The 14,607-nt window shown below is 31.9% G+C and overlaps 1 protein-coding gene across 1 annotated transcript; it reads left to right on the top strand.

Annotated features, from left to right (window-relative positions):
- The first annotated feature begins 2,915 nt into the window (after positions 1-2,915).
- LOC141718449 (chaperone protein ClpB3, chloroplastic-like) lies at positions 2,916-14,133 on the top strand. The gene is made up of 10 exons (XM_074520834.1): positions 2,916-3,288; positions 3,578-3,796; positions 4,224-4,461; positions 5,188-5,383; positions 5,864-5,918; positions 6,023-6,173; positions 10,639-10,947; positions 11,286-11,551; positions 11,719-12,645; positions 13,595-14,133. The coding sequence occupies exons 1-10, from the start codon at positions 3,061-3,063 to the stop codon at positions 13,919-13,921; spliced, it is 2,916 nt and encodes a 971-aa protein (XP_074376935.1). The 5' UTR covers positions 2,916-3,060; the 3' UTR covers positions 13,922-14,133.
- The last annotated feature ends 474 nt before the right edge of the window (positions 14,134-14,607 follow it).

Genomic DNA, 14,607 nt, shown 5'->3' with positions numbered 1-14,607 from the left:
TTGGTTGGGAAAACGAAGTTAGATTTGGATGAGACTATTGTTGTTCTTTTGGAGGCCAAAAGATTGATGAAACAAGAATCGAGTGACACATATGATGGAAGTGCATTCGTAGTACATGCGCGTGACACGGAAAAGAAGTATGTTAAGAAACATAACCCTAATATCAGGTGTTTTTATTGTGAGGAATTGGGTCATATACAATTTATGTGTCCAAAGGCAAGAGAAGACTTGAGATAGTTGAAAAAAAATCGAGGGGGTAGTGTTTCGCTTGTAGAAGCTGATGAAAATGTTCTTTTGGTTCAAGAAGAGAAGGGATCAAAAGAAGAATGGGTGCTTGACTCGGGATGTTCTCATCACATATGTGGTAGGAGGGAGTGGTTCTCGTCCTATAAAAAGTGTGAGGGAAAGACGGTAACTTTACCGAACGGTAAAACGGTAAAGGTTGCTGGCATTGGTGAGGTAACAATGAAACGTCACAACGGTCGTGTTCAGAAGTTAACTCAAGTAAGATACATACCGGAGTTAAATCGAAATCTAATTTCGTTGGGTAAATTAGTTGATTTGGGTATACTGTTATGATGAAGAACAATATGTTGAAAGTCACTAAAGGAGATTTAGAGATACTCAAAGGTCGAAAAGATAAGAGAAATCTTTTTGTACTAGAAGGAGGGGTTATTGTTCGAGGGGAGGTATTGGCGGATCGACGCCGATGGCTTGATGGTGACCGTTAATTCGGTTGTGCATGAAATCATATTGGGTTAAAGGGGAGGATTTGTGGGGTTAAACCCAATAGGTAGTATGGGCTTGATGATATAAACCATAATTGAATTGGGTAATAATTGTATGGGTAAACAATTATTATCATAATTGAGTTGTGTAATAATTGTATGTGTTGACAATTATTATTATAATGAGAATGGGTTGACAATAAGTATTGTAATCAGATTAGATATGTCTTGTTGGCTAAGTTTGTGATGACTAGATATACATAGTCATGTTATTGTTTTAATGTATGCTTGAGTATTGTTTGACTTAAGTATCGCTTGAGTGAATACCGTTTGGTGAGATTAATTGTATTATTGATAATTGTTTTGATTAATAATACAAGTTGAGACGTGGATTTTTCGGCGTCATATATTGAGGGTGTGTTTTGCATTGTTTATTTGTTTTATATATTTGTGTATATTCCCCTAACAATACCCTGGTTGCCCTCCATTTTCAAGGTCTTTGGTTTTACATGTCTTACTCTTGACAACAATTCAACTCATTAAATTGTTGCTAATTCTGTATTCTATGAGCGCACTTAGCACATCAAACTTGACTGTCATCTAGTTCGTGGAAAATTGCAGTTGGGAATGATAAAAACTACTCTCATGTCACATCTCTACAAATTTACAACACAAATTGATGACTAAAGCTTTGTTTATACCTTAACTACATGACTTCAGTTTCAAATTGGGAGTTCGTAATTTGTTTCTCCCTTACAATTTGAGTGAGGATGTTCCATGTATCTGTACAACTGATATCAAAAAACAGGAATCAAGTAACTCAAGCAATATATCAAACACAATGCATGCATATAATTCAAATATAAGAAATGGTGCCAGAGTTAGTTATCCAGCTCAACCAGTGATAGATACAAATTCTACATGTAATGATTCTTAGATTAAGATAACTTAGTATATATATATATACATATATACTATATAACAAGTGTACAAATGAATTAAGTAAAATTATAACAATTTACAATTCTTGCACCTTCATCAAATTTTGTACTATTTCATTCTCTATGTTCTCGAAATCATAGGTACTAGATTATGTGTACTCGCTAGATTGAATTTGTTAATTGGACTGATTATTAGTTGCAGAAATATATATAAAAATTGAAATAAGTAACTATGGATATGTGAAGGAGCGAAATTGGAACCGTTTTTTTCCTTTTAATGATTCACATTATAATTCACAATTAAGATGAAATGAGGAAAAAAATGACTAGAAAACAGATAAATTGTGGGAAAATATTAGATGCAACCTAAAAAAAACCGCCCCAGGAACTAAAAAGGTTTTAGTTATTATCCAAAAAATTTAAAATTAGCTGCATATGTGATTTGTGTTGGTCGTAAACTACATATTTTTTTTATAATTGTTTTCCTCTGATGTGTAATGTGTCCACAAACACATATTAAACACAAAATCTTACTCAATTTTATAAATTTTGATTAATTTATTTTTTAAGAGTTAATTATCAAATATGTCACTTATTACATCTAAAATTATTAAGTGAGCCACTCATTACAAAACTGACTCAAATAAATGACTCATTTAAAAATTTGTATAAAAAATATCACTCTATCATTAGTCAATTTTTTTTAAAGTATTATATATTGAGTTTCACACATTTTTTTATGAATGATATTATATCCAAACGAAAGGTTCTGAATTATACTATTTTAGATAATATTGTAAAATTTTTAAAATTTTATCAACTATTTATTTTTAATTTTTTGATTGTTTTATTCGATTTAAATAATAATAAATAGTAGATAAAATTTTAAGAATTTAAAAATATTATCTAAAATATTAGAACTTAGAATCTTTCATTTGGATGTAATATTATTCATAAAAAATATGCGAAACTCAATATATAATACTTTTAATAATTTTAATACAAAATTTTAAATTAGTGACTCATTTGAGTTATTTTTGTAATAGGTGACTCACTTAACCTATTCATAATTAAATAGGTTAGTGATCTATTTTAATGAGAATGAACCCTGCACTCACGTAATCATATGATTGAATCAATTAAGTCAAATTTATAAATTTTAGTGATTTGAGATGGGCGGAAAAACCCTTGTAATAATTTGAGTTTAATTAAGTGTAAAATGGGCTGCCTCATATATTATCCTTCCTACGATTGTATACAGAACACAGAAATCAGCTACAGGCTACTTCACTAAAAAACAGGTGAAATGCACACCTATTGAATCCCCAAACCAAAACCAATTTTTAACTTAAACCTCACCGCCAAATAGCAACACTTGCCGTTTTCCGGCAATGACTACATTCTCCGGCATACATCTCCCTCTCCTCCGGCCTCCTACTATTAAACCTAGTTTGTTTTATCCTTCACTCAATTTCTCTCTTACTTGTACACCTCCCCCTACCCTATCTTCCTCTGTTTCTTTCAAATTCAACTCAAACACAGCCTTTTTCACCTCAATTTATACTTTGCCAACCATTTCCACACCTCCTCTTGTTCGCTGCCAAGCTTCTAGCGGAAAGGTTTCCACTTTCGATTCTCTCCATAAATTAATAATCTCCATAAATTACAATATTTGGTATCAGTAAAAATTCGATAAGTTAATGATTTCGATAACTTAGTAATCCCGAAGAATTAGAGAATTCAGTTTGAGTAGAACTTAGATAAATTCATACTTGATAACTTAATAATCTCGGTAAATTAATACTTCTTTAAGGTGTATGTTTAATCTCGATACAGGTTTTACTAGTGATCATTGTCTTGATGTATGAGTGTATAATTTGAGAATGGTTATGTGGCGATTATTGCTAGGTTTCGCAAGAGGAGTTTACGGAGAAGGCGTGGCAGGCAATTGTTTCATCGCCAGAAGTGGCAAAAGAGAATAAGCATCAGATAGTTGAGACTGAACATTTGATGAAGGCTTTGTTGGAACAAAAGAATGGACTTGCTCGTCGTATCTTTTCTAAGGCTGGTGTGGATAATACGCGTCTTCTTGATGCTACTGATAAGTTTATTAAACGGCAACCAAAGGTATTCTTTATGTTATGTTATGCTCGTGACGATTGTTTTAGTTGTTGATTGGTTTTTGGGTTCATTGCTTTTGATTTTGCTTGTTAGTTTAGCATGTGCAACACACTTTAGCTTGTGTGGTGTTGGAGTATAACGGACAATTAACTTTTAATCAAAAAATTGAGTATTCATTAAGTTCAACTATGGAAATCAATGCTTAATGATGTTTAATTATAGCTTTTACTTTGAGGTTTGTACGTCTTAGTTTCACTTCAAAGAGCTTTTCATTGATGTATGAAGTATTGATTTAACAAGTGTTACTTCTAGCATTGTCGGTTCAAAGTTCATTATTATCTGAACGGAGTTCTGTTTTCTCAATGCCTAGTTCATGTACTTTTCCTTGTGCCACACTTCAACTTGTATTTCTTATTTTGCTCATTCAAAATAGGTTATTGGTGATTCTGCGGGTTCAATGTTAGGGAGAGACCTGGAAGCCTTGTTACAACGAGCAAGAGATTACAAAAAAGAGTATAATGATTCATTTGTTGCAGTTGAGCATTTAGTACTTGGTTATGTGCAAGATAAGCGATTTGGAAAACAATTGTTTAAGGATTTTCAGATCTCAATGAAAGCTTTAAAAGATGCTGTGCAAGCAATAAGAGGACGGCAAACGGTAATTGATCAAGGTAACCATATGTTTTGTAAAATTTTATCTGTTATTAAATTTCTAAAACTTGTCACTATACATATATTCATATATAGTAGTATGTATATGCCATTTGAGTATTTTTACACTTTTCATTTTTCAAGGCTAAAATTATTTTCCAAACACAACTTTTTAAAAGTAAACTTCCGCTAACTGCTCATATGTCATAGCAGCTATAACTTGCTGCTACACTCGTGCTAAACATAGCCTTTCTGTCCCATGTACATGCCATAAATCTAAAATTATCAGCTAAACCAAAACTTTTGGGGATAATGTTTTGGTCCTAAAAGTTTACCATGATCCCTCCCCCTCTTCACCTTTGGTGCCATTTTTGTCTTTTACAATTGCAGACCACAATCCTCTACTTTCTAGTGATGTGCATGTGCCCATATCAACTTCTTCTCTCTATCTGTCACTTCGTTAATATCGTTAAAATATTTGTGCTATATCTAAATGAAGAGTATTGGATGAGAGTGTTTATTCATATTCTTTCTTTTCGCCTAATTAGCTTTCTGTGTAAATATTTGCTGTGTGACCATCTGTTTGGTTCGAGCAATAACCTATATATTTCTGTTTTTTGTTCCTTAAATATTTATTACAACTGTTATTTAGTATTTAGTTCTCTAAGAAAATGTGAGAAAATAGAAAGTATTATAGTGGATTTTTGTCATCCATAGGATTTTCAGTCGTTTCATTTCTGCAACAGATCCCGAAGGGAAATATGAAGCACTGGAGAAATATGGTAAAGATTTGACAGCCATGGCAAAAGCGGGAAAGCTTGACCCAGTCATAGGAAGAGATGATGAAATTCGCAGGTGCATTCAAATTCTTTCCAGAAGGACCAAGAATAACCCTGTGCTAATTGGTGAACCAGGTGTGGGGAAAACTGCAATTTCTGAAGGGTAAATTTATGATCTTTTGTTTACCTGATAAACACATACATAGCGGTTAAACTGGAAGAGAGCTTGAGCGCTCTCTATGTTAATAAGTTTGCAGCGTCCTCTTAAAGTCCGTATGGGAACTAAGTAATGTGGACCATGTTATTAAGCTCACTTGATAAACAAGGTATGGAGAATGGACCTTTGGATGCAAGTTAATAAGCATTTCCAGTCCTCAAATCAGGAGTTCCATGGCAGATAAACTCAAGAGTTGAAATTTATAGCCATAGGTCATTTTGTAGACATGTTACCATCTCACCATGCAGAATTGGATTGGGAGTAAAAAAGTTAAAAGTAAGTTTTTTGGTTGGTCTTGGTTTGTGTAAGTGGGACAATGAGGGAAGGGGAGGGGAGACTAGTTAATTTTCTTATTATAATATATTATATTTGCTCACCGTGGTTATATATCTGATTAATTTTTTATTTATATATATTACGTTACAGGCTTGCCCAGAGAATTGTGCAAGGAGATGTTCCGCAAGCTTTAATGAACAGAAAGGTGAATAGTTTAATGTTTACATCTCCAGGTTATATTGTTCTTTTATAATCTTTTCTTGATATTAGGATTCCTGCAGAGTAAACTAATATGATTTCTTATTTCAGTTAATATCCTTAGACATGGGTGCTCTCATTGCTGGGGCAAAGTACCGTGGTGAGTTTGAAGATAGATTAAAAGCTGTACTCAAGGAAGTAACAGAATCAGATGGGCAGACAATCCTTTTCATAGATGAGATTCATACAGTTGTGGGAGCAGGTACTCCCTTGCAGAATCTATTCTATGAGATTTCAATTTTACTGTTGGTTATATTACACTGTTAATTCAATACTAGTACTTGTTTACCCCGCTTCGCCGGGGGTTTATAAATTTAAAATAGAAAATAATTTTTTTTATAGTTAGTCAATTGTTTTAGTTAAATTTATGCTTATATATTTTATAAATAGTCTAATATTAAAGGCAAAAGTACCCTTAAATCGAGTACAAGTTAAATAACTATTTTTTTTTAAATATTGCAAAACATATTCGAGCGCACTCCAATTTGTATTTCATTTAAGAATACTCTACAAAAAAAATTACTTTTACTTCTAAATCTAAAACCAAAAAATTATATTACAAATATTGATGTTATATGTACACAATTTATTCTATTGACTATAAATAGAAATACATTTATCATAAAAGTTATTACTATATGAAAATATGTAAATTTAATATTATTTATATATGTATATACACTTTTTGGTTTGTTTTCGTATAATTATTTTATAAGTTTGGATTTGAATAAAATTAATTAACAATTATTTAGCGTATTCTAGAAACTTATCTCCAAATATGAAATAATCTTTTATTTTTTCGGAAATGTTTATAGAGTTTCATCTTTTTAATTTCTATCACAAATCATAGATTAATAAAAAAATAAAATATTTAGAGTCTAATTAATAACTAGCATGATAGCCCGTGCAAAGAACGTGCCACATTAGATTTTTTTTATTTCTTTAAATGTAGTGATCGGGCCAATTCAATTTTTGTAACAATCCACTTCACGTGTCTCACTTTATTTAAGATCAGTCGTCGATATCAGTTAATCAGCATTTCTCGACCGTAAAGTATGAATTATTTAGTAAACAATATATCTTGGTAATTCTAAAATACCTATTGTGCAGTTTATTGTTTTTATATATAAAAGATTTTAAATTCTTATAATCAATCATTATATATACTAGTTTAAAATCCGTGCGATGCACGGATGCACAAATCTTTTTTAATATTATATAATTTTTTTTAAAAATATTTTGAATTTAATTCTTAAAAATGTTCAATAATTTTATTTTTATATTTACTTTTTTAAATGATATAACTTCATGGTAATTATATTAATACACTTATATGTTCATAGTTTTTTTAGAATAATTAAACCTATTTAAGATAATAGCCTTGATACCGGGGAAAAATAATATTATTATAGCGATTTAATAGTTTTTTGAGGGTTTTTTTATCGTAGGTAACCAGCAGCCGCTACCCTTCGGGCTCACGCAATAGCCTGCAAACCACGTGAACCAAGGTAAACCGCATTTAAGCGACAAACTCTGACTCAGGAGGTATAATCATAAATTCTCCTCCCGTGAGATTCGAACCTGTAACCAAGAGGAGAGTTGTCCCCTCTTTAACCGGCTGAGCCAACCCTTACGGGCTAAAATACAATATCTCTATTATGTTGAAACCTTAACAAAAATATTATTTTAGAGAGTTTATTACTTAATCGATAAACAATAAGAGCTATTTGAGAAAGACAATAGTACAGATTGAACGATATTTTTTTATATATCATTTTATGTGTGTTTTAATAATAATAATAATAATAATAATAATAATAATGTTTAGTTAAAAGTTAATTTTTGGTTCATATCAATAAGATAAAAATAATAATATTTATAAAAATAAAACGTTTATCATTTTATGTGTGTTTTAATAATAATAATTATAACAATTATGTTTAATTTGATATTAATTTACTTTATCCCGTATCAGGGTTTACATTATTTTATTTTAGCCCGAGGCTATTACTACGACTAAATCTAAATAAATTATTTTCAGTTTAATTCTAATTATTTATGTCCAGATCAATAAGATAATTTTATTTTAGCCCGAATAGTTAGTATATATGATTTTGTTTTAGCTGGTCGAAGTATATTTTGATTTTAATTTTGTGTCAGTTTGGATCAATTGTATAATATTTATTTATCTTAGATGACTAATCTATATTATTTTGTTTATCCTAATTCTATTGTATAGTTTTTTTGCCGTATCCGTAATATTTATTATTTTGTCTTAATCGATAATTATATTTAGTTTCCTTAAATTAATTTTTGTCCGAAAGTTTAGTTAGAATAAAATAGAACTAAATATAAATTATAATTTAAAACTGACCAAAGAAGTTGACTTTAATATTAATTAATAATGATATAGAGTTCGATATGAAATATAATTTATATTGTTAGATGATGTTGACTATAATATCAACTAAAATTGAAATTGACTGATCCACCTACTCACTAATTAGAATTAAGATAATTAACTAAGGGTAATTAAGTAATTTTAGCAATTACCGACCGACCGACTACCAAATTTTTAATGTTTCGTCTATTATAATATAGTATATAGTATAGATATGATCGCACATATTTTTTTTTAATATTATATAATTTTTTTTTAAAAATTTGAATTCAATTTTGAATTTTGTTCATTTAAAACTTTAAATGATATGACTTCATAATTATTATATTAGTAGACGTATATGATCATTGATAGTACATATGGCCCCTGCAGGGCCATGCCCCGGACTTCTAACTCTATATAGCTCCTGGAAGGACTAGTTCTAGACTCCTAACTCCATACAGCTCCTGGAAGGACTAGTCCAGGACTTCTAACTCCACACAGCTCCTGGAAGGACTAGTCCTGAACACTACCAGTCCTGACCGACGTAGTCGCGCAAGCCTAACCTTGGTAAATCCCAGCACGTGAGACACTGGTCCGAGCACATAATTAATCATTAATATACAGATCGTTTATATAATATACATATTTAATTATTGAAAATAGAGTGTTTTAAAGTTAATATAGTAAGTGAGTTATTTAGATATGTAGTTAATGATTTTAAAAAAATGTATCAAATGTTGTCTTGGTACAATGTTTGTAGATGTGACATTAAGTCCATCACCTCATGAGGTCATAGGTTTAATTCCAATTAAATGCAATTTTTAACAATAATATGGTTAAAAGGGCACATATGTAATTTACTAAATAGGCTCAAAACCCATGTTCACATATAATAGATGTAATAAATTTATTAAAATATTTGTGTACGGTCGAAATAAGTATTTAAATTACAAAGTCATTATAGTTATACTCTTTTCTTTAAAAAAAATAAATAAAAGTTAGTTATTAGTAAAATTAGAAGTTTTGATTTATAAAAAAATGTGTCGGTATTAAAAAGATTAAATTGTGTTAAATTTTATATAGCTAGTTTTTAGATAGATTATTGTCTTTAGTCAGCATAGATCCTTTTAAGTTTTCATGATATTCATTCAAAGTTAAAATAACATTGGCTATAGTTTGTTAAATTAAAAAAACATTTGATGGTATCAGAAAATTTAGATTATTCTGTATTTTATAAAATGATGAATTTAGCCTATAACATTATAGATTTATATTTAGTTTGTCTTACATTATGTTCTATTGGACTTCGTTGTTTCTAAAATTTCAAAGTGAAAGTTATGATTAGTAAATTATGAGCATTTATAATGTTGGGTCAAAATATCAAGTTCATTAAAAAAAAGCTTAAACTTGGTTCAAGATTTAGTTTTAAGTAACATTTTATTTTAACTATAAGATAATTATTTAAAGCAAAAAGTTATATATAATATGCAAAAAGTTATATATTTTTATTAATTGTATTACTTTTTTTTGTTCGATTTTTCTTTTTTTGATTTGCGTTAGTTAATATAGTTAAAAGGTAATTATAAATTTGTAGATATATAATATGTAAATATATAGGCATAAGTTTGTAATTGCGTGTGCATGTTAAAGTTTTCACTTTTATGATAAATTTCTATATAGGTGTGTATGGTGTGCGGTGTGCCTTGGTGGTGTTGTGTCTTTTTAAAATTTGTAGTTTTGTTTGTGCATGTTAAGTTTATTTTTTTATGTGCAAGTGTAGTTGTATCTGTTTCAAAAATTGATATGTTTGCTTTTGCAGGTGTACTCCTTAGGTTAAAAGATTATAAGTGAGTTGTGTCTGGTTCTAAGTGCAGTTGTATCTGTTTATTTAATTTTATTTTTTGTTTGCTTGCATGTAGGTGTACTCCTTAGATTAAAAGATTATAAGTGAGTTGTGTCCGGTTAAAGCTCACAATCATATTGGCAGCAAGTCATCATAGTCATTTTTTGGTAAGATGTGTCTTTTCATTAGGTTGAATCTCTAAGGTGTCTTTTATTCTCCAGACTTGATGTCATAATCAGGCATCAGGATTATATATAGGATTATATATACTAATGATATGGTGTCTATTCTTTTTTACTCCCTCCCTGGCTTCCTTCAATTTCTTTTTTCCTAACTTGATACATATAACATCTGATGGCTCATGTGATTGATCCTTATTTTTTAATAGATGGAAAATATTTGGTTATCATAAGAAACAAGCTCATCTAAATTATTGTTTAGGTGCAACCAGCGGGGCAATGGATGCTGGAAATCTCTTGAAGCCTATGCTTGGTCGGGGAGAGTTGCGTTGTATAGGGGCAACAACCTTAGATGAATATCGTAAATACATTGAGAAAGATCCTGCCCTGGAACGTCGTTTTCAACAAGTGCTTGTTGATCAACCCACGGTAGGAGATACCGTCTCTATACTGCGTGGACTTCGTGAAAGATATGAGCTGCACCACGGGGTTCGCATTTCTGATGGCGCACTCGTTGATGCTGCAATTCTCTCAGATCGCTACATTAGCGGACGCTTTTTACCTGATAAAGGTGATTCTCAAAATTGAACTTCCAGAAAGCTCATATATGAATTGATTTTTTTTCTGCCTTCTCTAAACATTAAGAACGACGTAAGTATCAGTACCTCAAAATTATAGTGTTGTACTATTACCTTGCTCGATAGCTATAAGCGAGATCAATCAGGGTGAATTTCTTTAGTTGTTTTCAGTGTAATTTACTAATATTGAAGTTCTATATTTGTTACTCAGACTAGCACAAACCTGTAGTAGGTAGAGTTGAACTGTTCAGTATAAGAGTGAAACTGTGAAGCTGAATACCTTCCCTTCAACTGAAGGTTTTAGTGTTCTAATTTCTTCCTTTGGTTGCAGCTATTGACTTGGTCGATGAAGCGGCTGCGAAACTGAAGATGGAAATTACCTCAAAGCCAACTGCTCTCGATGAAATTAATCGTTCAGTACTGAAGTTAGAGATGGAGAGGCTATCTCTTACGAATGATACTGATAAAGCGTCCAGAGACCGATTAAGTCGTCTTGAGGGGGAGTTGGATTCCTTAAAGGAGACGCAAGCTGAGTTAAATGAGCAGTGGGAACATGAAAAAACTGTCATGACACGCTTGCAATCAATAAAAGAAGAGGTATATCTTTTATCAGAGATTAATCTCGATGATTTTGCCTTGTCTTGATATCAAATTCTGCACATATTTATAGTTTAATTTCATTGGTTTCGTGTGAAAGAAGCGAGATCAAAGCCAGACTGACAATATCCTTCTGTTAAATTGAATGAGTTTGTTTTCAAATACAGATTGACAGAGTAAATCTTGAGATCCAGCAGGCAGAGAGGGAATATGATCTTAATCGTGCAGCTGAGTTGAAGTATGGGAGCTTGAATTCATTACAGCGTCAACTTGAAACTGCAGAAAAAGAATTAGATGAGTACATGAAGTCAGGGAAGTCCATGCTTAGAGAAGAAGTGAGTGGGAGTGATATTGCTGAGCTTGTGAGTAAATGGACTGGTATTCCTGTTTCCAAGCTACAGCAGTCAGAGAGGGAGAAGCTGTTGCACCTGGAACTGGAGCTACATAAACGTGTGGTCGGTCAAGATCCTGCAGTGACATCTGTTGCTGATGCTATCCAGCGATCTCGAGCAGGTCTCTCAGATCCTAACCGTCCAATAGCTAGCTTTATGTTCATGGGTCCTACAGGAGTTGGTAAAACAGAACTAGCAAAGGCCCTTGCCTCTTATATGTTTAATACTGAGGAGGCCCTTGTAAGAATAGATATGAGTGAGTACATGGAGAAGCATGCAGTTTCAAGGTTAATAGGAGCTCCACCTGGGTATGTAGGTTATGAGGAAGGAGGACAGTTGAGTGAGACTGTCCGGAGGAGGCCATATGCAGTTATTTTGTTTGATGAGATTGAGAAAGCCCATTCTGATGTGTTTAATGTGTTCCTTCAAATACTAGATGATGGTAGAGTGACAGATTCACAGGGCCGAACTGTGAGTTTCACAAACACCGTCATCATTATGACTTCAAATGTGGGTTCACAATACATTCTTAATACAGATGGTGACTCTGTGTCAAAAGAGACAACGTACGAAACTATAAAGCAGAGGGTAATGGATGCTGCTAGATCAGTATTCCGACCGGAGTTCATGAATCGAGTTGATGAGTATATAGTGTTTCAGCCTCTTGACCGTGATCAGATCAATAGTATTGTCCGGATACAGGTAACTGTTCAAGCCTGTGCTTGCACTGCATATTTTTAATGTCTACAATTGCAAACTCAAGTATTCTCTGTCTTTAGAAACAATATATGTCTTTTTATTACTTCCTCCGTCCCAAAAAACGTTTCCCGTTTTGACTTTTTACACTATTCATGGTAAACGATTGACTACTAATTTACGTCTAATCAATAAGATCAAATATAGTCATGAGTGATCTTGTTGATTTCGTATTTATGAGTACTTTAATACAATGAAGTTTTTATATTTAATACTAATACAAAATTAAAGATATTAACAATCAGAAGTGTGCATTGACAAATGTGTCCAACACAAACGGGAAAGATATTTAGGAACGGATGGAGTACAGTTTAAACATAAGATCTATGTCTAATAAAAAATTATGGTCCCAAAACCAGTTATGGATAAGGACAAATTCTATATTGTAATATTTCATGTTTTTTTGGACCATTATAAAGAAAATTCATCTATATAGTAGTAAATTAACATTACTATTTTGAACTAATTATATTCCTACATAAAATATCCAGAAGTGTTTAACTATGTTGCATCAAACTTAAGATGATATCAAATACTTGCCTAGAATTTGTCATGTATCAATGTTGAAGATGCAACAATACATACACCAGAAGACATTAAATGCCTACACGATGTGTATATATTTGTTTTTAATATTTCCTATATGATTCTTTAAAATCAATAAACATCTTTTGAATTTTTGAGTTTAAAATATGCACGGGCACATATCCAAGTTTCTTATATATAATATATAGAATTTTAATTGTTGAATTACTATTTTAATTTATAAACCTCTATATAAGAAGAGGCTCCCTATAGTGAAGTTTTTCTCTGGTCCCCGTAATATTATTGTGTAGAGGTTTTACTGTAATAGTATGCACTAATGAAGAAAAATCACTCAACTCGTTTATCTCAGCTGGAACGTGTTCAAAAGAGGATAGCAGATCGAAAGATGAAGCTTCAAGTCAGTGATGCTGCTATCAAACTCCTAGGAAGTCTTGGGTATGATCCAAGCTATGGTGCCAGGCCAGTGAAGCGAGTGATCCAGCAGAATGTGGAGAATGAGCTTGCCAAGGGTATCTTGAGAGGAGAATTTAAGGACGAAGACACAGTCTTCATAGATACGGAGGTCACGGCATTTTCCAATGGCCAGCTACCTCAGCAAAAGCTAGTTTTTAAAAGATTAGATTCCGATTCAGATACCACAGCAGAGAAATCAGAAGCTTTTTCCCAGACCATTTAAGGTCTGGCAAACTTGCAATAGCATTCATATAGTTGAACCGAACAGAACTGAAGACTTATTTGTCAATTCTTTGATCTTGTATAGGATTCTATCAATTATGAGTGTGCATATAAAACATTTTGTTATATGTAATTCTAACATAAGGTAGTTGTAACAATTAATATGCCGGGATATTTAGAGGGAAGATCAGTAACGTTAATGTTATCTTCAAATCTATGCGTTCGGGCTAGCCCGCAGTCCCCATCTGTAAAGTAAAAAAATAGACGAAGTGACTCATGTGAACACAGCTCGAAACCCTAATTGCATGACTGTGCAGCGATGTCTTTGTTCATGACTGTGCTGCGATGTCTTTGTTCAGAGATGTTGTAGAAACATTCGACCTTTATGGTATAAAAGATAGAGATTACCTTGAGAGATTTCCCGAGTGGAAGAATGAATGATAGTAGTTTCGGACAGTTTTACTATAAAATAATCCCAAATTTGCAGATGATTACATCTCAACGATTTTTTTTACAAAGATGAGATGTAGAAACATTCGACCTCTGGGTGCGGCAGTGTTAAACATTTATCTACTAATTGCAAATTTGTATCTATGACTGTTATGTCTGTGATCCTATGTCTATGTCTTACGCTAAATATGCCAAATATATTTAAACAGAACTGTAATAACATGTCATTCATTCCTA

Source organism: Apium graveolens, chromosome 4 (assembly GCF_009905375.1).
Source record: "Apium graveolens cultivar Ventura chromosome 4, ASM990537v1, whole genome shotgun sequence".
Taxonomy (NCBI): Eukaryota; Viridiplantae; Streptophyta; class Magnoliopsida; order Apiales; family Apiaceae; genus Apium; species Apium graveolens.
The sequence above is the reverse complement of the archived record's forward strand: the minus strand, read 5'-3'. Positions and strand labels throughout refer to the sequence as shown.